The sequence below is a fragment of the Macaca mulatta genome, chromosome 4 (genome assembly GCF_049350105.2).
Source record: "Macaca mulatta isolate MMU2019108-1 chromosome 4, T2T-MMU8v2.0, whole genome shotgun sequence".
Lineage (NCBI taxonomy): Eukaryota > Metazoa > Chordata > Mammalia > Primates > Cercopithecidae > Macaca > Macaca mulatta.
This window is the reverse complement of record NC_133409.1, coordinates 35,927,047-35,950,037: the sequence shown is the minus strand read 5'-3', so window position 1 is coordinate 35,950,037 and position 22,991 is coordinate 35,927,047. Positions and strand designations below refer to the sequence as shown.

Below are 22,991 nucleotides of genomic sequence, written 5' to 3'. Positions count from 1 at the left end.
TTTTTTTAAATCCATTAATCTTTACATCTTTTGAGGGGTAATTTTTATTACAATTTGAAATCCAAGGAGACAGTTTAAGTGATTGAAATTTTTACTTCAGTCACAAAACTCTTCATAGTAATCATAGACTGACTATTACCAGAAGAGCAGTTTAGAATTTTCATTCCATTGTATATATATATACATATAAATTAGCCTTCGGACTCAGTTTCTATAAATAAGCCACAAATTTAGAAGCCCAAGGAACAAGTTGAGGCTTTTTATTAGAGAAGATGATTTTTGCTGTGGATATGAAGAGTGCCTATATTGTATATTTGTTTTCAAAGGGGTATTAGGTTTTAAGGACTGTGAGTGCTCCAGTCTCACCTAATGGTTCTCCTCTGACCCCTTTCTCCCTCTGCTCCACACAGATACTTCTTGTGCCTTCAGCTCCGGCAGGACATTGCCTCTGGCCGCCTGCCCTGCTCTTTTGTGACTCATGCTCTCCTGGGATCCTACACCCTGCAGGCTGAACTTGGTGACTATGACCCAGAAGAACATGGCAGCATCGACCTCAGTGAATTCCAGTTTGCCCCTACTCAGACTAAGGAGCTGGAAGAGAAGGTGGCAGAGCTGCACAAAACCCACAGGTCTGTTGCCTTGCTTACTGGCGAGAGAATGGCCATGGTAGATTTAAATAGCTTCTCTTGTAGCACTTACTAGACGTTTGAGCACGATTTACAGGATTATCCAATTTTTCCTTTTGGATCTTCTTCACCTAGCATTAATCAAGACAACGTGGAGCCCTTGAGGTATCCTTTCATTATTTTTATGACTATCGTATGAGAAATTATGCTCGTGAGACTGTATTTTCATGTATTGGAAAAATGTACTTTTCCCCATGACACCTTTTTCTCCCTGTCCCCTTAACATATACACATTGGAGACAAACATGCCCACATACTTAATTGACGTTTACGTTATATTTCTTCTGCCTTGTAATTGTCCTTATTACTATATGTGGTAAGAAAGCCAGGGAGATAAGGAGGCATTGGGATTTGAATTACCAGTGCAGGTGGTGATGGACATAGGAATAGTAACTGAAATGTACAGGTAATTCCACTGGAAGATGACCCATTGGTTTAGCTAAAATTACTTACATTACATTAATACCATATTACGCTTCGAGAACATTTATATGTGTGTGAAAAAAATGGACTTTTTACACAAATTTTTATAACGCTAACTACAAAATGATAATTTGTTGTATATTGCAAAGTTATAGTTTTATTAAATATTTACTAAAGTGATCTGAAAGGAACTTTCAAAAATTAGGTTTTTAAATAGGCCACATTCATTGATTTTTTTTCTTTAAAAAACAATAAATATGGTATTTGACTCTAAATATTTTCTTGTTAATTTACTTAAATTCTACTCAATAGACATTTGTTGTATAATTCTAATATGAAATACCAGGTACTGACATGCCATGGGGAATGTGAAAATTAATGGGACATGGTCTTGCTCTTTAGGAGCTTAAAGTTTGTTTAGTTGGGCATATAGATAGGAATGGAAAATTTTAGTATGGACAGAATGTGATTTGTGTTACCTATCGTCGGTAGAAAATCAAATACAAGTAATTTCAATCTTTATTATAATCAACTTTAGTGAAATAAAGTGAAGGAGTAAGAATATGTTTATCACAGAAAGATGAGATCACTGTTTTTTATTCTCCAGTACTTATGTTGTACCCTATTGCTGGGGCTTTTTTCCTCAGTGGAAATAATCAAAAGCAACTTTTTAAGATAAAAGGGGTAAGAGTGGAGGTATACCTCCAGGCAGTTTAGCAGGTTTAGATTATAGGATCTTAAGAGAAAAATGTTAGAGGTTGAGAGTTGTTTTCTTACTATTTCCTACTTTTCTGCAGACTTGGCTGGGTTACTTCCTCTCCTCCAAACCGTCTGAGTGCAGACACTCCTCCCATTCTGACTACATTTGCTCTGCATCCATTAATAAGATAATACTGTTTCTTTTGATTTTCAGGGGCTTATCTCCAGCACAAGCTGATTCCCAGTTCTTAGAAAATGCAAAGAGGCTTTCCATGTACGGTGTTGACCTACATCATGCCAAGGTACTGTAAATGTAACGGGAAGTAGCATCATAGCAGTCTGTTGACTGAAGTGTTGAGAGGGCTCCAGTTTCAGGATAGCACAGCTTATTTTTGGGGAAAGGATATCTGCCTTCAGTTGAAGGTCTCTGGAATATTTCCTTGGTGACTAATTACAGGGTGTATGGTTGTGGGAGGGACCATGTATTCTCCCTCTACCACTTCTTTTCTCAGTCTTTTTAATTAATGCCCTTTCATAGGTACTTACTGTGACACACCTTGTCAGCCTTTTTTTTTTTTTTTTTTTTTAAATTACCTCTTTTCCTGGTTTATTCTGCATCTCAGCTTCTGCTAGGCCAAGTGCTGTGTCTGTCCCAGTTCCCTCTCCCACCTTTGTCTTGGGAGAGGAGAGGAGACCTTAGCAACCATGAAAGAGCAAAAGCAGCATGGATAGGACCACTTTCCAAAACGCTTCTGTGTGATGAAGGAGCCCTAGAGTTGGTCTTTTCCCTATAGGTATGTTTTGTACTTTGTGAAAGATAATGTAGGCGGGCCCAGGCTCTGGGTGATAAAGCACCTTCAGTCTAATTTGAAAGGTGGTAAAAGAGTGGGACAATGGGGACATGGGAAGCCAATCATAATCCCGAACGAACACCATAATCCCAAAAGATCAAAATCTCAAAAATATAATGCTTGAAAAAATAATTTTAAAAGTTATTTAAAAGACATTTATTTACGTTTTTAAGGGGGGATTTGAGAAACATACAACAGACCTTCATAGACTACTTTACACGATAAATTAGGCAGTAGTAACATACATATTTTTGCAAGCATAAACATTCCGGTATACTAACGACAGTCACAGGGTATGAGTTATGAATAGACGAATCCTGTTCATAGAGAAATAAGTCAAAAGGTGAAATGTGTAAGTGCACATTACTATAGTTGCTTGCCAGTAACAATATCACTTACTTCATGATTCTAGTTTAGATGATTATGTAGTGGGGAGAGTCAAGGAGGAGAATGACAGACAAGGTGAACTATGGATTTGGTTTTAAAAAAATATGTCCAGTGTCAACGTGTTCTTATGGTTGCCTGGTTTTAAAAGACCCTGCCAATCTGTAGGTGTTGTTTAGAAGCCCAGATTATATGATTTGAGAAATCTCGGAAAGCTCCCTAGGCCTCTGATTAATAATTCTTGCATTTGTGTTATTAATCATACTTCATATTTACAAAGCACTCTTTTTCTCCTCAGTGGCTTCCTTTATTTAAATATTTTTCTTTATTATAAAACTAATACATTCATCATAGAAAATAGAGACAAACAGAAGAAATTAAAGATCACGTAAATCTTTTCATGCAGAAATAAGCACTCTTAATACATTTTTTCTTCTTTTTTAGATCCCTGGTCACTTGAATTCACATGCCTTCTAAAAATGGGGCCATACTATGAGCATCATTTTTGTTAGTTTTTTTTTAACTTGGTACTATAAGATTTTTCTGTCAGTAAGTAGTCTCTGGCAGCAGCGTTTTTAACTACTAGATGCTGTATGCCCTTTGTTTTAAAAAGTACTTTCATACCGTCTCACTTCTCAGAAGTATACCATCTCATTTAAAGTTTGAATGTTTTTTAGTTTACAGCTACATAAAACAGTTCAGAGAATGACTTGTGTAAGGCTGTGTATTGTTAAACGGTCTATCTGCCTGATACCTTCTGATAAATTCTAGTAGGAGGTGAAACAGATTGTCTTAACACTCCAGTGTTTTTCAGATCGTGTATTGTTAAACGGTCTATCTGCCTGATACCTTCTGATAAATTCTAGTAGGAGGTGAAACAGATTGTCTTAACACTCCAGTGTTTTTCAGATCGTTTTCTATATAATGGGGACGGGCTATGTTAGTCAAGAAACAGAAGTAGGGAGGAAGGAAAAAATAAGTTTGGGACCAAAATGACCTACCAAACCTCTCTTCCTCTAGACCCTGCCATTCTTGCCACATGTAAATCTTGCAGCTCTACTTTGTTGATCATTAGTTAGAAACCAATTAAGGTTTCAGGATTCTTGTTTTTAATGTTGTGTCTTAGAAAAGTAAGAAATTGTGGACTCTGTTCTAAGTATAATATTCTTTCTTGCTGTGTAGTTAGGAGCAGAACACTAAAAAAATTCAAGGTAACCTTCATTCTGTTTATCATCTGATAGACTCCTTAGATAATAGTTGATAAGCAAGATATTTGTGGCTTATTGAAAAGAATATATGTGGCAGTTTAAAAGAACTTTTCATATTTCATGTTGTTTAAAGTTTTGTGTCTTTTAAAATTTTTCATTGACTTAAAATCAGATTTTTTTTTTAATTAGAAGAGTTTGTAATGTCATATTCATGTTAGGATGAGTTGGAGAGTGTTAAATAAAAGGAATCTCAACAAAGGTGCAGAGAAACCGTAAGAGAAGCAGGACACTGGTGGTAGCCCTGGGCTAATATCTGTAGCTATCCTACTCTGTCTGAAGGAGGGAGGGCAGAGTGGTTTCCAGAACTCCCAAGGAGAGACGCGTGGAGAAGACTGTTTTGCGGGGACCCATTGTCAGAGGGATACGGTCAGCCTGAGGTGACCACGTAGGGAGGGAATCTGCGTATTAAACACCCTGACCTCCCTTTCCTTCCTCTCCTGATCCTTTGCGAGAACTCTCTTTATACCAAACTCATTTGAAAGCCAGCCAACTCCATATGGGGCAGTGAGCAATGCAGAGGGGGTGCTTCTTTTCATTCGTTTATTTTTCTGATTTTGCTACCATGTGGCATAACTTACATATGAAGGATCTAGGCCCGCCTTTTCCTCTTTCATTTCCTACCCTTCATCTGTCGTTTCTATTCACACAAATACTGGTAATTCTAAAATAATTACATAGAACAACGAAAATCAACTGATTTACTTGAATCTGAGTTGTGTCTATTTTTAAGTCAGATAAAATAGTTTCCTTGTCCCATCCCAAGGTTGCTTCAGACTAGAGATGGCTCATTCAATGTTTCAAATGCGGGTTGCTTCCCCGCTGGTGGTGAGAACATGCCGTCTCAGGCAATCTTCTGCCTTGCTCCCTGTGGCCATGGGCAGCGATGGTTTTGGCAAACACACCATGGGGTCTGGTGCCAAGTTGCTTGGGCACCTGTGCCTGATTCACCCCAGCTTTTTAGTCTATTCCTAGAGAGAGTTGTGGCTGCCAAGATAAGGGTGAGTAAAGCAATCGATTGGATTTTTTAAAATGGCTCAAGTTGGTCTAATGTAATTTTATTTGTGTATATGAATTATTCCAGTGTCACAGCAGAGAAAGCAACTGGCATCAGTTAGCTAATACTATACTTTTATTTATGAAAAACTGATTTAAATGGTATAAAATGTTCTTAGTAATAAGACAGACAAAATGTCCTTTTATTAAATTGGGAGTTAGACTAAATATGGGGTTTGTTACAGCATTTTTTATGAGAATTTGTTTCGTATTGTTTGTGATTTCTGAAAATGTGAATATCTTTGAGCAGTAGTCTTCAGTTTTACATATGTTGAATGAGAGCCAGTTCTCCTCTTAGAGATAAACAATAATTTGTATATTTTGAATACATGCATCTTAGATCTTCACTACTTGAAATGTGAGGAGACAGGTTTTCACTTTTGTCTGTAAATTTGTTTGGCTTTTAAAACATCTCCTTTAGGCCTGTGATTATTCTAGATTGTCATTGATTCCAAATTAAAGCTCTAGGGAAAGAAAACTATTAATAACTTCAAGAATAGTCTGCAGTCCTTTGAAACATGCCAGGCAAAGGAATGCCTAATGAGAACTGGATGTCAGCGTTCTAAGTTAATGAAAAACTGCTTGAATGAATTCAGAGATTTCAGCACTGTCAGCCTGGAAGAGAAATTATCTGTGAGGGATTGGTGTTTTGCAAAATATTGGCATAATTTTAAGAGCTATTAGCTAGGGTAATCCATCTGAGGTAAATGCACCTAAAGGAAAATGGTTGAACACATCTTAGGGCAGGCCAACAGACTGTCCCTGAGGCTGGACTAGCCTACAGGGAAAGCTCATTTTGTTTCCCATATCTTCAGGATCTCTAGTTCTGCTTCCTTTCTTCTCTGTTAGCTCCTACAGTGGAGCTTGAGAACACATGCATGACGCCTTTTGAAGGACACCATGTCCTATAGTCACGTTGTCATAACTCTGGCAAATCACACCTGATCACTGAAGATGTATAAATTTAACATGTACGTGTGTGCGCCGTAGTTTTCATTAACGTGCATACTGTCACTAAAATTTAAATACAAACCTGGTAAACTGGCATTCCTGATCATGATTTGAGGGAGCTAATTAGCTTCTTGATGTGTGTAACTTTCACAGCTCTAACCATGGTTAATTGGGTTATGCTTGGCAGGACTCAGAAGGTGTGGACATCAAGCTGGGCGTGTGTGCTAATGGACTTCTCATTTACAAAGACAGACTGCGAATCAATCGTTTTGCTTGGCCGAAAATCTTAAAAATTTCCTATAAACGCAGTAACTTCTATATTAAAGTCAGACCAGCAGAGGTAAGCAAAGACATTTCTGATCAGTTGTTCTTAGTCGGCCTCTTTACGACCATGAATTAAAAAATTCTTTCCTCAAATTTTAAGAAAATAAACTATTTATTCTTCCATTGTAAAAGGTCAAGGTTCTTAATGGTAAAATTGCAGTATATATATGTCTGGTCTGTTTTTTAAAAAAGCAACCATCATGCTTTTTACAGAAAAGAAAACGTGATAAGGTGTGGGCTTGTTTTTTTCTTGTTGAATCAATTAAGTTGTGATCATTAGGAAAGCAATAAAATGAGTTTCAGTGAACATTGAAGGATAGTTGGTTTATGTGAGTAGTTGTTACTTGCTTTTTGTAGAAAATAGTATTGCAGTCTATGAAATTCATCTTTATATGATCATATTAGACATACAATATTTACCTTTTTTGAGAAGAATAATTGCTTCTAACAGGAACATCTGAATCCATGCTTTTCCATGACTTCTAGTCAGTTCTTAAGGAAATGTGCTGATTTGTTGTATGAATTTATTCCAGCTGGAACAGTTTGAGAGTACTATTGGATTCAAACTGCCCAACCACCGGGCAGCGAAAAGACTATGGAAAGTGTGCGTGGAGCATCATACTTTCTACAGGTAATTTTAGGAAAACAGCTCAGAAGCTGGGCATAATGGCACACGCCTGTAATTCCACTGACTCAGGAGGCTGAGGTGGGAGGATGGCTTGACCCCAGGAGTTTGAGGCCAGCCTGGGGAACATAGTGAGACTCCATCTCTCTTTTTTTCTAAGAAAGAAAGAAAACAGCTTGGTATTGCTTTTAGTAACCTCTGTGAATTAGGAGGTGGTAGTGGTGGGAAATGTGGCAGATGCATTCCCCCCCTGCCTTTGGACTCTTTTCTCCCCTCGCCTCTTCTCCTTTGTCTGCAGTCCCTCCCAGGTCCATTTCTGTCCATGCATTGTCATCATTCAGAACTGAGCTGCCCCTGCAGCTGTCTAACTGTACTTTCTGACTAACCACCTTTCCTTCCACCACAGCCACACTGCCTCATTCCTGCTGCCATTCTTGACTTTCCACTATCCCTCCTCTTAGGTTTCACTTTGATATTCTCATCAGCTGCCTCCTGACTTAACTTCTTTCCCAAACCAACTTGAACCCTGTGGTCTGCCTGCTTTGTCAGGAGTGTTATGACCGCCTCAAACTACTCTCCTCTTTGCACATTTACCTTGTCTGTCGGCTAGTCCTGGATTAGTCCTGTGTCCTGACCTCACCACTTTTGGACCTGTGCTGTCAAGTGCTACCTTAAATAGTACAATTGTTGTGACACATGCAGTTAGTCTATATAACAAAAAATAGCACAACTGTATGGATCAGTGCTCTTACAGATAAATAATTTCCAGCATGAGCTGGATCCTCAGTGCTGCTAGGCAAGCAATTTGTCCTTTGACTTCCGTTGCCACTCCAAATGCTTATTGTCCTCGTGAGGCCCTAGGCACCCCTGCTTCCTCTTCTGATGCCCTCCACTGTGCCGGTCACTGAAAGTCGAAGCTGTGCGTCATGAGTGTTCTTGGTTTCATGCACCTTCCCTTCTTCCCTTTTGTCTTTAATGAAGCATCGCCTCTCTCTCCTCCCATTCATTCTTTCACTCTTCTCCTGTCTCAAGGAGGAGATCATCATTCCTCTGCTTTGATCCCTCATTTCATGCCTCACAAATGAGGCAAAATTCACAAAATAATTTGTAAATTATTTATTCTCTAGTGGGTACCTTTAGCTTCTTTGGCCAATAAATATGTCCACATCTTGCTCTTTAAAAAATATGTCCACATCTTGCTCTTTAAAAAACAACAACAAATATATATATATATATTATATAAAATCTTTGATCATCTAGCCATCTTTATCTTATATCTTTTCTCTTTTTATGCTTTTCTTCAAGGACATATTTTTTACATGAGTTTGCTTATCTTTGTTTTCTCCATTTCCTCAGTTTTCTATCACTGCAGTTTAGCTAGCTGTGTATCTAGATCCTTCACCTTTAAGGTTTTTGCTCTGGACTTACAGTCTAACACTGTTCTACCAAATACGAGCTGTGTGACCGTGGTACGTTACCAACCTCTCTGCTTCACTTCCATCAGCCGTATGTGATAGTAATACTAGTATCTACCTCATAGGATTGTTTTGAAAATTAAATAAGATAACACATGAAACAACTTAGAACCATTTCTGGCATATCATAAGATTTATCTTCACCATTATTATTATTATTAGTTTGGTACCACAGTTTGCTATTTTTAATGTGAATTATCAGCTGGCACAAATGATTATTTCTTGAAGTTAAATTGACTAGTGTCTATTTTTCAAGACTAATATGTTAATTTTTGAGGAGAAATATAGCTCATAAAATATACTTGAATCCCTCCGACTCAGTTACACTGATCATATAAATCTTTGAAAACTTTATAATTTTTCTTGGGTAGCCATAACAAATTTCTCCTCCAGACAGACAACCTGAGCCAGCTCATGTAAAGCTAGTAGATGACATTTATGACACAGGTCCAAACTGGGCAGACAGCAGCTTTCCCTGTCACATAATGATAAAAAAAAAAAAAAAGCAATAATCTGTTTAGAAATGACAAGTGCTAGCATTCAAACATTTATTAGAGTCAGACACAGAATTGATTGCTTTATATCGTGGTAGTCTATTTCTCGCCCTAGGCAAGACAACTGATTTCTTAGAGATTGGTGCCTATGGAGGAGCACAGCAGCCAGGCATCTGAGCAGAGATGGGGGCCGGGCCGCCTGATTCTGAGACCTGTATTCCTCACCTGTGTGTTGTCCTCTTCTTGTATTCTTCTAGCAGGAGTTTCTGAGATGCATTAGTTGTGCAAAGCCTCAAGCCTCCTCATTTTTGCTAATGTACCATGGAATCCAATTTAAAAGTAGACCAATTTGCTCCTGCAAACTTTTGATATAATGGTTAACAAGAGCAGTTTTAAATTTTTAAACCTTGCATAACGTTGCTTACAACACTGTAAAAAGAATATGTCTAACACAAAGGGCCAGTCCTACTTTGTAGATTGCTTTGAATCAGATCAGTGGAATTTATTCTGTTTCAGTTTATCATGAAAGGTACAAATGATTTCTTTAGAAAATTACAGTGGCTTGCAGATTGAAGCCATTAATCTATAAACACGTCTATTAATTGATAGCCAATCAGCTAGATTGATATTAGTGGAACAAGGATGTAATAATAAAACTGATACGACCCGGCACAGTGGCTCATGCCTGTAGTCCTACCATGTTGGGAGGCTGAGGCGGGTGGATCACAAGGTCAGGAGTTTGAGACCAGCCTGACCAACATGGTGAAACCGTGTCTCTACTTTTAAAAAGTACAAAAATTAGCTGGGCGTGGTGGCGTGTACCTCTGTAATCCCAGCTATTCGAGGGGCTGAGCCAGGAGAATCACTTGAACCCAGCAGGTGGAGGTTGCAGTGAGCCGAGATTGCAACACTGTACTCCAGCCTGGGTGACAGAGCGAGACTCCTCAAAAAATGAAATGAAAGAAATAATGAAATGAAATGAATAGAGCTGACACCCTTGCTTGGAGCATTTAATAGAGCCTGTTGCCATTCTAAGTGTTGTATATAATAGAGCCTGTTGCCATTCTAAGTGTTGTATATAATAGAGCCTGTTGCCATTCTAATCGTTGTATATAATAGAGCCTGTTGCCATTCTGAGTGTTGTATAGGGATTCCTTTTTTTTTTTTTTTTGCTTTATTGCAGAAGGCAATTTCTAAAAAAATTTTACAGAGGGTCTAGAAATACTTGAAATGATAGAGTTCTTTAAGAAATCACTCTTCCATAGTAAATGATAGGAAAAGTTTTGGTGGAATTCTTCATATTTTTGAATTGTCAACGAAAGTCTTCCTATTTAATCAATTAAGAGCTCTGAGATTGTGTTTCTGTTAAGATATTTATCAACTTTTGATCAAAGAGCACAAAATAATTTCGGTTGAACTCCCAAAAAGATTGCCCCATTTACTAAAAACATGCTTTTGTATAAGCCTGGGAATATTTGACATCAAGAAAGTTTGAGTTCATTCATTATGAACCCAGGGATTAAGCAGTAGAATTATGCTGGCAAGAAGGGATGTTAGCCATCTCTACAGATCCACTGTGTGGCGTGTTCATGGGAAAGAATCACTTAATGGAACAGATTCCTGAGTTAGATGTTTTCTCCCCAGGAGAAATAGGCATAAATATTAAGAATTACTAATGGTAATGGATTGTTACTTGGCGCTTATAGCTAGAAGCAAAAATTCAGACATGTGTTTATATAAATGATTTAAGCTAACACAAATAAATAACCTTTGATATACTGAGAACAGCTGTTTCTTTGCTAAGGTTGAGGAGAACATCATTCATGAATACATGAATGTGGATTTAATCATCATCATCATAAAGCTGTGGGTGTAGGAGGGTTTATAAATAATGTTCTTCAGAAAGTTTAGTTTTTGAGTAATCATACTTAAAATGAGATACGAAAGTACATAGCTTTAAAGTTTTTTTTAAAAAATTCATAAAATCTAATTTTGCTTCCCCTTTCTCTGTCTCTTTTTTTCCTCCTATAGACTTGTTTCCCCGGAGCAGCCACCAAAAGCCAAGTTCCTGACCTTGGGGTCCAAATTCCGCTATAGTGGCCGCACCCAAGCACAGACCCGCCAGGCCAGCACCCTCATAGATAGGCCAGCACCACACTTTGAGCGCACTTCTAGTAAACGGGTCTCCAGGAGTCTAGATGGAGGTAAACACATTTATGATAATTTTGATTTTCATTCATCTTTCTCTAATCCAGTGAGGTCAGAAAATGTTAATCCAGTTAATAAAGCCACCAGAAACACCCTACAGGGATAGCCATTTTTTCCCCGAGTAAATAAAATGCTATTACACCTACAAGAAAATAATTTTGTTGTGTTTTGGAGTTGTTACTGTTTTTTGAAGTTGTCATACTTTTTTCTTTTTTTCTTTTTTTTTTAAACAGGTTGAACATTCCATATCTGAAAATCTGAAATACTCCAAAATCAGAAAGTCTTTGAGCACTGACATATGCTCTAAGGAAATGCTTATTGGAGCATTTCAGATTTCATATGTTCAGATTTGGGGTGTTCAGCTGCTAAGTATATATAAGGCATATTTCAAAATACAAAAAATACTAGATATCCACAACACTTCTGGTCCCAAACATTTCAGATAAGGGATACTCAACCTGTATTGTCAGTGCACACAAATATTCGTTAAGAGTTCTCATTTATGAGATGTTGGACACGTTTGTTTTACTGATTTCTCTTGATCGTGATGTGTTTTATGTTCAATTTCCTGAACATGTTAATTAATGGGAAAATGTAATTCTAAGGGTTTTTTGGTATGGTAGCATATGAACCTTAATTCAGAGGAACATAAAACATTCCCTTCATCAGCAAATGTTCATGAGTGAAACAACTTACTGAAGCTTACCAAACTTTGCATCATATGAGAAAGCTTTAGTAGCTTCAAAGGCTTCATTTTAAATACAGCTTTTTGACAAAAAGTAAATATAATGTGTTTGTTCTTTAACCCAAGGGAAAATATGTATAAATGTGAATTTTTTTTTCTGTTAGAATTCTAATTAGATACAAATTGAAGTTTTTTTGTAAACTACACATGAAATAAGTTTTATATAAACTACACATGGAGAAAAAAAAATATATATATATATAAATTATGTGGTCCAAAATGGGTTAAAAATAGGGTTTCTATAAAAGAGCTAAGGTTAAATTTATATTAGAATGCCTTATGAAGGAATATTCTTTCTTTGTAATAGAAAATGATTAGTATGGATAATTTTCTACCCAAAGAAACAGTTTTCCAACAGTTTTGGTTGATTGAACTAAAATATATATATGTATATATATAGATTTATAATAATACTAAATTTGAAAATTATATTTTAGTACTTATTAGCGGAAACCTTTTTCTTGTTTATTATATTTTTCTGAAATATAAACTCGAACAACTTATATTTTAAATAATTAGAGTAGAACAGGCAAGATAATGCTAACAGATGAAAAAAAAAACTTTCTTAATAGTGAAGGATTCATATGCATTGCCTTCATCTGCTTTTCCTAGAAAAAAACTTGGAAAACAAATGCAGGTGGACACATAGAGATATTTGCCAGGATTTGTTGGTTGGGATTTTGGTATATAGTTATTAAATCCTGAAATGTATGAGGGGATGGTGAACTGTGCTTTAAACAAATTTCCAAAATTGTGGAAATGATTTAAATTCAGTTAATTATTAAGGTACTATAGCTGCTAAAGTATCATTTTAGCTCTTCAACAACTGAGCACTTTTCCAGCTAAATCTGAAAAATGTGCCAACCCATGTAAATATTTCACAAGTCTTGCCCCTTGCCACAGAGAATTTATACAAGTACTGAATAAATGCAGTCACTGTTGTTTAGTGCCCTGAGAGAAATCATTGCTCTTTCTGAACACTGTCTGTTTTCAGCATTTGTTTGAAACTATGAGGCTATATAACTCTTATATTGCAAAGTTTAGCATTTAAAAAGAGCAGTAAAACAGCATTTTCTTTGAGGTATACAAACTGTGCTCCAGGAAACCCACCATCTTGTATGGGCAGTTAGTGCAGAGGGTTATAGGAGGTCTGTATCTGAAAACAATGATTTTTACAAGTAAAAACAACAAACATGGCACAGTAATCCATTATTTTTCCCTTTGTGTTTTGGACACCGTAATTCATCAGATGGGTAAGTCATCAAAAGGATTATTGTGTTATTGTGAAAAATAGGAGGCTTTTAATGCCAATACATGACCAGACAGCCAGTGAACTCTTTGATTAGGGCTTATGTTCTCCGTTTTTTCCCCCAAAGCAAAGCTAGGCTGTAACCTGGCACTGAGCTTTATTTTCTTTGCCACTCTTTATCAACATACCATTTGTTGTTGTAGTTGACATGTGTTGTATTTTCTTTTCCTGTTTACTTTATAAGTGAGGCGAATGATTTAGGTATATAAGCCTCACTTTAAAGTTTGGCAAATTAAAATAAATCCTCTTACGATTACATGGCAAGTGAAAACCGGGATTCAATCTAAAGATCAAATATCAAAATGAAAATCAATGTAGAACACCTGTTTTAGGACAAGGCGTCTCCTCCGAGATTAGAAAATCAAACCCCAAAGAAGGCAAATCAGTCATTTGAGAGACCCAACAACTGAGATGCATTTGGGGGTTGAGGAACCAGTGATTTCCTGACGGTGGAAAGTATAATGAACAGGGACATGACTTAGATAGGATCATCAGCGAAGGAAGGCCTGTCGGAGGAAGAACCAGGTCGGTTGAGACATGAAGGATGAGAAGGAGGCAGCCAAGGAAAGGACAAGAGATATTTAAAAATAAAGCATTCCAGGTAGCAGAGGCAGCAACGATGAAGCTATAAGGCAAGGGAGAGCTGGATACAGTCCTGGAACAGAAAGAAGGCAAGTGTAGTCAGATCTTAGGAAGTGGCGGGAGAGGTAAGCCTGGGTCACATCATACAGGGCCGTGGAGGCCATGGTGAAGAATGTGGATTTTATTTATTCCATGTGCTCTAGGAAACCATTGAAGGGTTTGTGTGGGTTTATGTGCACACAAGAGCACAGTGTTATCTTGTTTAAAAAAATCATTTGATGCAAGAGCGCAATTAGATTGAGCGAGGAAGCAGGCAGGCTGGTTAGGAATGGCCCAGGTGAAAGCAATGGTGGTCTTCCCTTTTGTGGGAGTAGGCCAATTAGCCATTTGGTATCTTGGGCTCTGTGCCAGGGCCTACAATCTTCTCAGATGTTTAAGACCCGAATAAATGTATCGGCTCCAAAATACAAGAAACTGCATGCTGAAATTAATAAGTATTTAAAAGTATGCAAAGTCAGCATTTTGTCAACTTTAATAACTTTTAATTTGATATTCATATTTTAATAGCATTACATTTGAAGCCATTTCTAGGTCAGATTTTTGCGTTTTGCAAAATTTCTGAGTATGTATAATAGGTGTGTAGAAATCATAATTGTAAGCAAAAGGATTAATCATAGCCATATACTTTCCAAGGGAAAATTATTTAAATCTTGTTAGAAGTTTTTTTTATTAGAAAACAAACCACTGGAGGCCAGGCACTGTGTCTCACACCTGTAACCGCAGCACTTTGGGAGACCGAGGAGGGCAAATCACAAGGTCAGGAGTTTGAGACCAGTCTGACCAAAATGGTGAAACCTCATCTCTACTAAAAATACAAAAAATTAGCCAGGCGTGGTGGTGCGTGCCTATAATCCCAGCTACTCAGGAGGCTGAGGCAGGAGAATATCTTGAACCCAGGAAACGGAGGTTGCAGTGAGCCGAGATTGCACCACTGCACTCCAGCCTGGGTGACAGAGCGAGACTGTCTCAAAAACAAAACAACAACAACAAAACTGCTGGAAAATAACTATACTTAATGTAAAATGCAAATTTATTCTAATGTTGACTGTGATTTGGTATGGGCATTGCAAGTATGAGTATTTAAGGGCTGGGAAAATCTCCCCAAGTTGAGGTGGTAGAATTAGAAATGGGAAGAACTGGCCACATTTAGAAATATATGCAAGGACTTTGTTGGACTTGCTGGTGTTAAGGGGTGAAGGTAGAGTCCTGGAAGATGTCCATGTTCCCGGTTCAAGCAAATGGGAGCAAATATGAGAAGAGCATTTTGTGAAAAAAGCAGGACTGGGAAAGAATTAAGTTTTGGACAGGGCAGGTGAAGGCTGTGGATTGAGAGGTATTTTGGGATACATGTATTCAAAGTGCTTGAGGCCTCTCAAGTTCAGTATGGTAGCTCACACACAATCCTGCCCTCTAAGAGCTTGCAGTCTAAAGGTGTTTGTGTTGACCAGGCTTCCCTTGGGACATGGAAGCAGAGTAAACTTCATGGTGTCTGTAGAGTACTCTTTATGTAAAGTGAAATGACCTTGTGTAGTTCTGTTGTTTGGGGAGGAGCTACAGATGGACAGAAGTCCTGCCACCTACTACTCTGCCTTGCTAATGTTTGAGGTAGTCTTGGTTTGATCTGCAATATGACAGAATTTTCTTTTTTCTTTCTTTTTTTTTTTTTTGAGACGGAGTCTCACGCTGTTGCCCAGGCTGGAGTGCAGTGGCGCGATCTCGGCTCACTGCAAGCTCCGCCTCCCGGGTTTACGCCATTCTCCTGCCTCAGCCTCCTGAGTAGCTGGGACTACAGGCGCCCGCCACCGCGCCCGGCTAATTTTTTGTATTTTTAGTAGAGACGGGGTTTCACTGTGGTCTCGATCTCCTGACCTTGTGATCCGCCCGCCTCGGCCTCCCAAAGTGCTGGGATTACAGGCTTGAGCCACCGCGCCCGGCCCAGAATTTTCAATACAATATACATTTCTGCCTGTCTCTAGGAGAGAAGAGAGCACAGGAGGGCCAGGTTTTCTGGGATGAGGGAGGTGTCTATGTATAGACTTACCATAGTTCATGTTGAGACATTGAGGAAGGGGATTAAAAAATAAAAAATACTGAATATAAATACAGAAGTTAAAATCCTTACAATTTACCTTTACTGTCTTTTATTTACTATTTTATCTTTTGAATAGTATTCAAATTAAAGTTTCCTTCATGGAGCAATTCTTAAAACTTGTTGGAGCAAATCATCTTAATAATTGCATAATCATTTGTTGCAATAGATAGATTCAGAAATAAATCAGAGGAGACCAAAGAGTTAAAATACTGCTTACCTCGTAATTCTGTTTGCCTTAACTCTGGTGTTTCAGCTGGTCTTAGAGCTCCTCCTACTGGCCGGTTCCATGATCTGACTATATCCTTCCAATACCTGTGATTTGAGACCCTGGTGTAGTTCAGTGCATTAAAACTCAGAATACTTTCAGAATTTGGTAAACGTTTAAAAATTTGTTTATTTTATATGGTAGGTATTTTCAGAGTTCAAGCAATGTCTCTGTTCCTGTTCACTGTTTATATGCTTCCTGTTTCTCTCTTTAAGGGGAAAATTTTCCATAAAGTTTACGATTCACATGTCCTAAAATAATCCAGAATTGTCACTCTTTACTAGCTCCGATTGGTGTCGTGGACCAAAGTCTTATGAAGGATTTTCCTGATGCTGCTGGGGAGATTTCAGCCTATGGCCCTGGAGTTGTCAGCATTGCCGTGGTACAAGATGGGGACGGCAGGAGGGAAGTGAGAAGCCCAGCTAAAGCCCCACATTTACAGCTCATTGAAGGAAAGGTATGGTAAATTCACACAGGTTGTGGTTTTAAACATTTACTTAACCTAGAGGCTATCTGTTGTATTTTCTGTTTCAGAAATCAAGTATTTAAAATCAGTTGTTCTATGTTCTCTGTTGGTCATTTCTGTTTTCAGATATGCATAGTGGTCTCTAACCTTTGTTTGATTGTGGTTCAAAGCAGAATATTTCAATGTAAATTATTTTAATGCAAGTAAGTAATTTACTGGCCTTTTTGACTGTCCTCATAATCACCTTATCTAATTGAGTCCCCAAAGTAGAAAAGCTATGATTATTTGAAATTTATTTTTGATTTGGTCCAAGTAAATTTTAAAATGTAGCTTCTTGATGGTTTTAATTATTGACTTGAATTTTTTGAAATCACCAAAGATAATCTTTATAAACAAAGGTATTTTTCATTAATAATCTATACTTAATGAAATTCTTAAGAAAGGGTAATTGTTTTGTGAATAGAGAGTGAGAATATGGTGTGTTGCTTTTGGCTTTATCTTGTGCGTACACCATAGTGAAATGGAGAAGTAACCCATATTGTGTTCTCAAATGTGTCACTGTTATCTTTTGTTACCTTGGGCAGTAACATCACTTGAATATTGATTTGAGAAGCCTTTAAATTCAGATCTCTTTTCTACACAAAGTGACTTTTTTTTTTTTTTTTTGCATGTAACATTGGAAGTAAGCACAGATAAAAACAAATGAATCCATCATATTGATTCATAGTGTTTTCTATTTTATTTTAATTTTTATTTTTTTGAGATGGAGTTTCCCTCTTGTTGCCCAGGCTGGAGTGCAATGGCTCGATCTCAGCTCACTGCAACCTCTGCCTCCCAGGTTCAAGCAATTCTCCTGCCTCAGCCTCCCAAGTAGCTGGGATTACAGGTGCCTGCCACCACGCCCAGCTAATTTTGTATTTTTAGTAGAGACAGGGTTTCGCCATGTTGGTCAGGCTCATCTTGATCTCCTGACCTCAAGTGATCCACCTATCTCAGTCTCCCAAAGTGCTGGGATTGCAGGTGTGAGCCACTGAGCCCGGCTGTATAGTGTTTTCTAAATTTTAACTTTCAAAATTTTAAAGACATAAATGTATAAAGACTTGCTAGATGACGTAGCTGCCAGTGCCTCAGGTATTGCTGCTCTGATAACCTCTGAGGCCCAGCATGGAGAAGGTCTCAGAGACCAACCACCACATGGGCCCAGTCTCGTGCCACAAGGTCAAGTGCTACTTGTATAGCAAGTGACATCAAATCATCGACATTCCATTGTTAAAGAATTTGTGACTGTCATATGGAAAAATGATTTGGTTGGGAATTCATTTAAAAATAACAGAAATTGTGTCCAACAAGGTTTCTTTCAATTGCTGACAAGTTTTCAGGATAGTTTTTAAAAAATTTTTGCTAACAAGGCACCCAGGAGAGTGACTGCTTACATCAGAAACAGAAGAGCTCAGCATTTCAGAATATCTCTGTTCCATTTTGCCTAGTTAACTTGACATATCTTGTTATTTTCCTTAAACAATGAAAAAGGTCTTTTAAATTTTAAAGGAAATCCTGCTTGTCTTCGGCAAACAACTGGGTACACTGGTATTTTTGCTAATGCTTTGAGTGTCTGTCAGCAACCAGGTTTAAAAGTAAATAATGCTGTTTGAGTTTCATGGGATTTATTTGCAATCAGTTTGAAAATAATTAAATGAGTCAATATGTATAAATTTTATGTGACACAAGTAGTCTAGTCTTTTTAAAAATGGGTCATTTAATTCATTTCTAACTACACTGTGTTAATATAATCCCTTCTTTAAAGTAAAAGTTTTCACTAACTACTCATTTTTTCTTTTGTCCTCTTTCTCTCTTGCATCTGTTTTTCCTTTGGTTGTATCCGTTGTGTAATTTCATATTCAATCATGGGTTTGCACTTGAGAATAGACTGTTTCCATATGCCCACCTTCACCTCTCATCCACCGTGCTTCATCTTTTTCCCCAAACCTATTGCCTGTCCCTGAAATGGACTTGCTTTCAGACATTTCAGAGGAGGACCCCTTTGGGGAGGCTGACCAGATCACACTAGACAGCTTAGAGCACCTTTCCACAGGTGAAACATCCGAGCAGGGGGATTCTGAAGTTGCTATGCCTGATTTGGTCTTGGATTCTGCCATAGCCCCTTCTCAGCCTGAATGCCCTTCTCCCATCCATGGGAAGACTCTTAAAGCAGCTGACAACAGTGATTCTGAGTTTGGTTACTTCTCCTTCAGTTTCTCCAAATGTTTTCCCTCTGGCTTCCCCTCCCTTCTTGATGAAGATGGATATCTTGCTTTCCCCAGCCTCCCCAAGGTCTGGGTCTCCTTCCTCCCCGCTGGTGTGCAGCACTATGTCCCAATCACCTCCCCTTCATTCATTCCTTCCCTTATCCTCATCTTTGGGCTACTTCTGTCTGCTTCTCAGTCAGTTCCTTTTTCTCTTGCCTTTTCCCTTCCTCTGGCTCTATGCCTCTGCTGTCTGGAGGCTAAAGCCGCCTCCTTTAATGTTTCTTATGACTGTGACTTGAATGACAAACTAGAGGAAGAGGAAGTAGTTGCTGGCATGCCCACATAAGTTCAGTTTGTGGAGTCAACACAATACACTTTATCTTAAACCCTTCCTAACATAGAGTGTAAATGTGTGCATACATTTCACCACTGATTACCCTCAACATAGTAATACCTGCATATTTTCACACACACAATGTTTTAGTGCATGAGAAATAAGTGTAGACACTTCTCCTTCATTGATACCGTTGACCAGGTCCACACATTCTAAGTTTGGAGCAAAATTGTAGGATTATTTTACAAATATCTAGCTCAAACTGGATTTGTAACAGAAGGTGTGGGGGAGGAGGGAACCTGTATTGCCCGTAACAATCCATACAGGGTCTCTCCATTTTGCAAACAGATATTAATGCTGTTCCTTTAGGATGGAACATTTTTGTTTTGATATAGAACTTAGGATGCAGTGGACATAACTGTTCTTGATGTATCTTAGTAGAAGTCCTTAGTACTATTATTTCTCTTGTTGGAAACCCAAATGTGTTCTTGCATCTATGAGGATGTATCTGTAACCTTTACTCCTGATATTAGTAAGTCTCATCTCAAAAGCTCCTTATATCCCTATTATTGTAGTATTTGGAGACCAGATGAATTTTAGCTAGTTTTTTTTTCTAACCTTAAATTATGTAATTATATATAAGAGTCACTGTAGGGTATTTTATAAGGAAGGTACTATTCTATTGTCTTTAACAAATGTATGTGAGAAGTAACACATGGCTTTTTTTGAATATTTAGACTATATAACACTAAGATTGGGCCTCTTAGTGCTGCTTTATTTAAATAGGTGTTTGGTTTGAGGATTTTTACCCCTATATAAGGCACATTTTTTTTAAGTATCCTACCTCTGTGCTACTAAGTCAGCATTAACATGTACAATATATTTTTGATTATTTTGTTAAATGTGGCCTGGTGATTTAGTGCCTCATATTCTGTGGACACTACCACTACACAGAGTAAATGACAAAATTTAGAGCAAACGTAAAGAAAAATGTAAAGATAATGCAGTGAGTATGCATTGTAGGAGAAACCACAATTGTTAAAAAGTTTACCTGAGGAATATCAAAGATCAACATTTTAGGGAATTAAGTGTTGACCAAGGAGTTGGAAGATGTTTCTTAACAGATGATTGAATGTCTCATTTTTCACATCTGATAAAGACTCTGAGCTCCTTGCTTACCTCTGAAAAATACTATGAGTGGTTAAAAAGGAAAACCTTTTGAACTCTCAGATTTAACACTATCATCCTAATAAAGAAGGAAAAGGATATATATTAGGAATTAACCTGTAAAGGTTAAATGATTTGCCTTTGATAAGGGAGTCAATATTTGTATTCTCACCATTTTTTCCATTGAGTCAAAATTCAGTCAGTGCTTGTTAGTTTTAAACTTCTACATTCATTCTTTTGAATCATCAGATATTGAGAAATGTCCAACTATGAAAAGCTGTTCTTGTTTAAAGAATTTTATGTAAGTGGTTATATTTCAAAGATTATTTTTAAATACCCACCATTTTAATATGAAACTAGTTAAACAAGCCAATCCCCCACCCCCAGCCAGGAAAGAAATCCATATTTAACAAACTGAATCATAGGTTGAACATTTGTTCACCAATATAAAGCTAAAAACAAATTTAACATCATTATGCTTTACCCCATCACTAGTTGCTTTAGACATTTCAAATTAGAACAGATTGAATTATGCCATTTTTGCACTCTCATATTTTTGTTCCTGAGTACAAAATATTCAAAAGCAGAGCATAATCTAGGGACTGAGAAAGAGTGAAGCTTCCATCCTCCATTCCACCTTTGCAAAGGATCATTTCCATCATTGGTACAACACTGTAGGTGAAGAAAGACCAAAGTGGCTTAATACGCTGCATCTTCTGAGGGCCTCCCAATAAAGGTTGGTAACACTGGTTCACCATTTAAGTTCAAATACAGCTTCTTTGCACTGATGGTAGAGTTTCCACTAATACTCCCCTTCTTTCTGGCCGTTTGCTGTGTGACTTTTCAGGCGAAGATGGAAGAAGAGGAAACACAGCTGGAAGAGGTGGCTGAGTTTTCCCTAAAGTTAAACATCTCATGGCTGCTGCCTGCCATTAGTATTGTGGGGGGAGGGTCCACGCTCAGGGTTTATTTGTGAGTTGTGCTTGTTGTGGCTTTAAGTTCATAAGATTTGTATTCCTCTTTTATTTTAATGTCTTAGACTGTCGAACTCTGGGTCATTTTGGTGCTTGCTGATTGATACACTTATGTTTATTTGCCTTTCCCCCCCTGTGTGTGATTTAATTTCACAGAAAAATTCCTTGAGAGTAGAAGGGGATAATATTTATGTCAGACATAGCAATTTAATGTTGGAGGTTTGTATAATCTAAGAAAACAGCTCTGTCGTAATGGCTGCCCGGCTGCTGTGGACGGGAGGTCACGCCTAGGCTGGCCGGCAATGTTCTTCGAGCACGGTGCATGCAGTGCATGGGGGAATTCAACTTGGGAGTGCATGTTACCAGCCCGACGGTGTTCCTTTCAGGTGGCTTAGGCAGGACTGTATCTACTAGAAGTTCTCAAAGTGACAAGTGGGAAAAAAAAAAGTTTAGTCAAATGAATCAAGTTTTTATCCAGTACTTTTGAAGTTGTTCTACAAGTAAACCTATTCTCTCCTAAAGGGTTAACTCTAGGGCATCAACCTGAAGTAACGCAGTCTCATCCTTAATATATATTAACCAGAACAGAGATTTGTTTATTGATCTGGCATTAAGTCATTTGACTCTTGATCTTGATCTATGCCCACTTTTTTTGGTTAAAATCCGTGATTGGGAATGTGGTCCACTTTCAGTATTCTGTTTCAGAATATGCTAATTAAAGGAATTATTTTAATTAGAACAAGCAAAAGTGAGAGAGAAGGAAAGGAGGAAAAGAAAGCCCAATCACCCAATTAGGAATGTAAAATATGTTCCCCATGTCACATGAGAACATTTTTTTTCCCCTTCTTATTTTACAGTAGTATGTGGCAATGTATTCAATGGAGAACTGCAGCTCTCAGTAATCTGACTAATCTGTTTGGTTGCTTTTGGCAGCTTGATAACTGATGGAAATATACTTTTGCTTAACTTACTAAAATGCTGTACAGTGTAATAAGTAACATTGCTTTCAACCAATGCAAGAAATGTGCCTGATCTCAAGCCATAGTCATTTTTCCATGCCATGCAAAGATTTTTAGATTTTCATGAGTTTTTGCAAATGGCTATAGAAGCTCATAGATGAGCTACTATGCTTGTGCATGAATATGGAATATCTAATTTTATTGGTTGCATGACCTGTTCCTTAAAGTGGGATGAAAGCTATAATCCACAGGTGGCCCTATGATTTTTGAAATATAAATAAATATTTAAAATTTGGTTAAAACCATTTCCTGAACACTAATTACCTTTTATTCCCACAAATACTATTTATC

General features: G+C 37.7%; 1 protein-coding gene across 50 annotated transcripts in view; it reads left to right on the top strand.

Annotated features, from left to right (window-relative positions):
- Positions 1–22,991, top strand: part of EPB41L2 (erythrocyte membrane protein band 4.1 like 2) — a 227,960-nt gene that overhangs the window by 165,549 nt on the left and 39,420 nt on the right. For 35 of the 50 annotated variants that reach the window (XR_013416203.1, XR_013416201.1, XR_013416200.1 and 32 more), the window contains 7 exons: positions 411–629; positions 2,023–2,110; positions 6,503–6,655; positions 7,173–7,270; positions 11,265–11,437; positions 16,779–16,951; positions 21,838–21,900. Coding sequence is in view for 38 of the 50 variants with exons in the window: in XM_077999421.1 (XP_077855547.1) it covers positions 411–629; positions 2,023–2,110; positions 6,503–6,655; positions 7,173–7,270; positions 11,265–11,437; positions 16,779–16,951; positions 21,838–21,900 (967 nt within the window). In the remaining 12 variants the exon portion in view is untranslated. The remainder of the gene's footprint in view (positions 1–410; positions 630–2,022; positions 2,111–6,502; positions 6,656–7,172; positions 7,271–11,264; positions 11,438–16,778; positions 16,952–21,837; positions 21,901–22,991) is intronic. The other 15 variants (XR_013416205.1, XR_013416204.1, XR_013416206.1 and 12 more) reach the window with 1 other exon arrangement.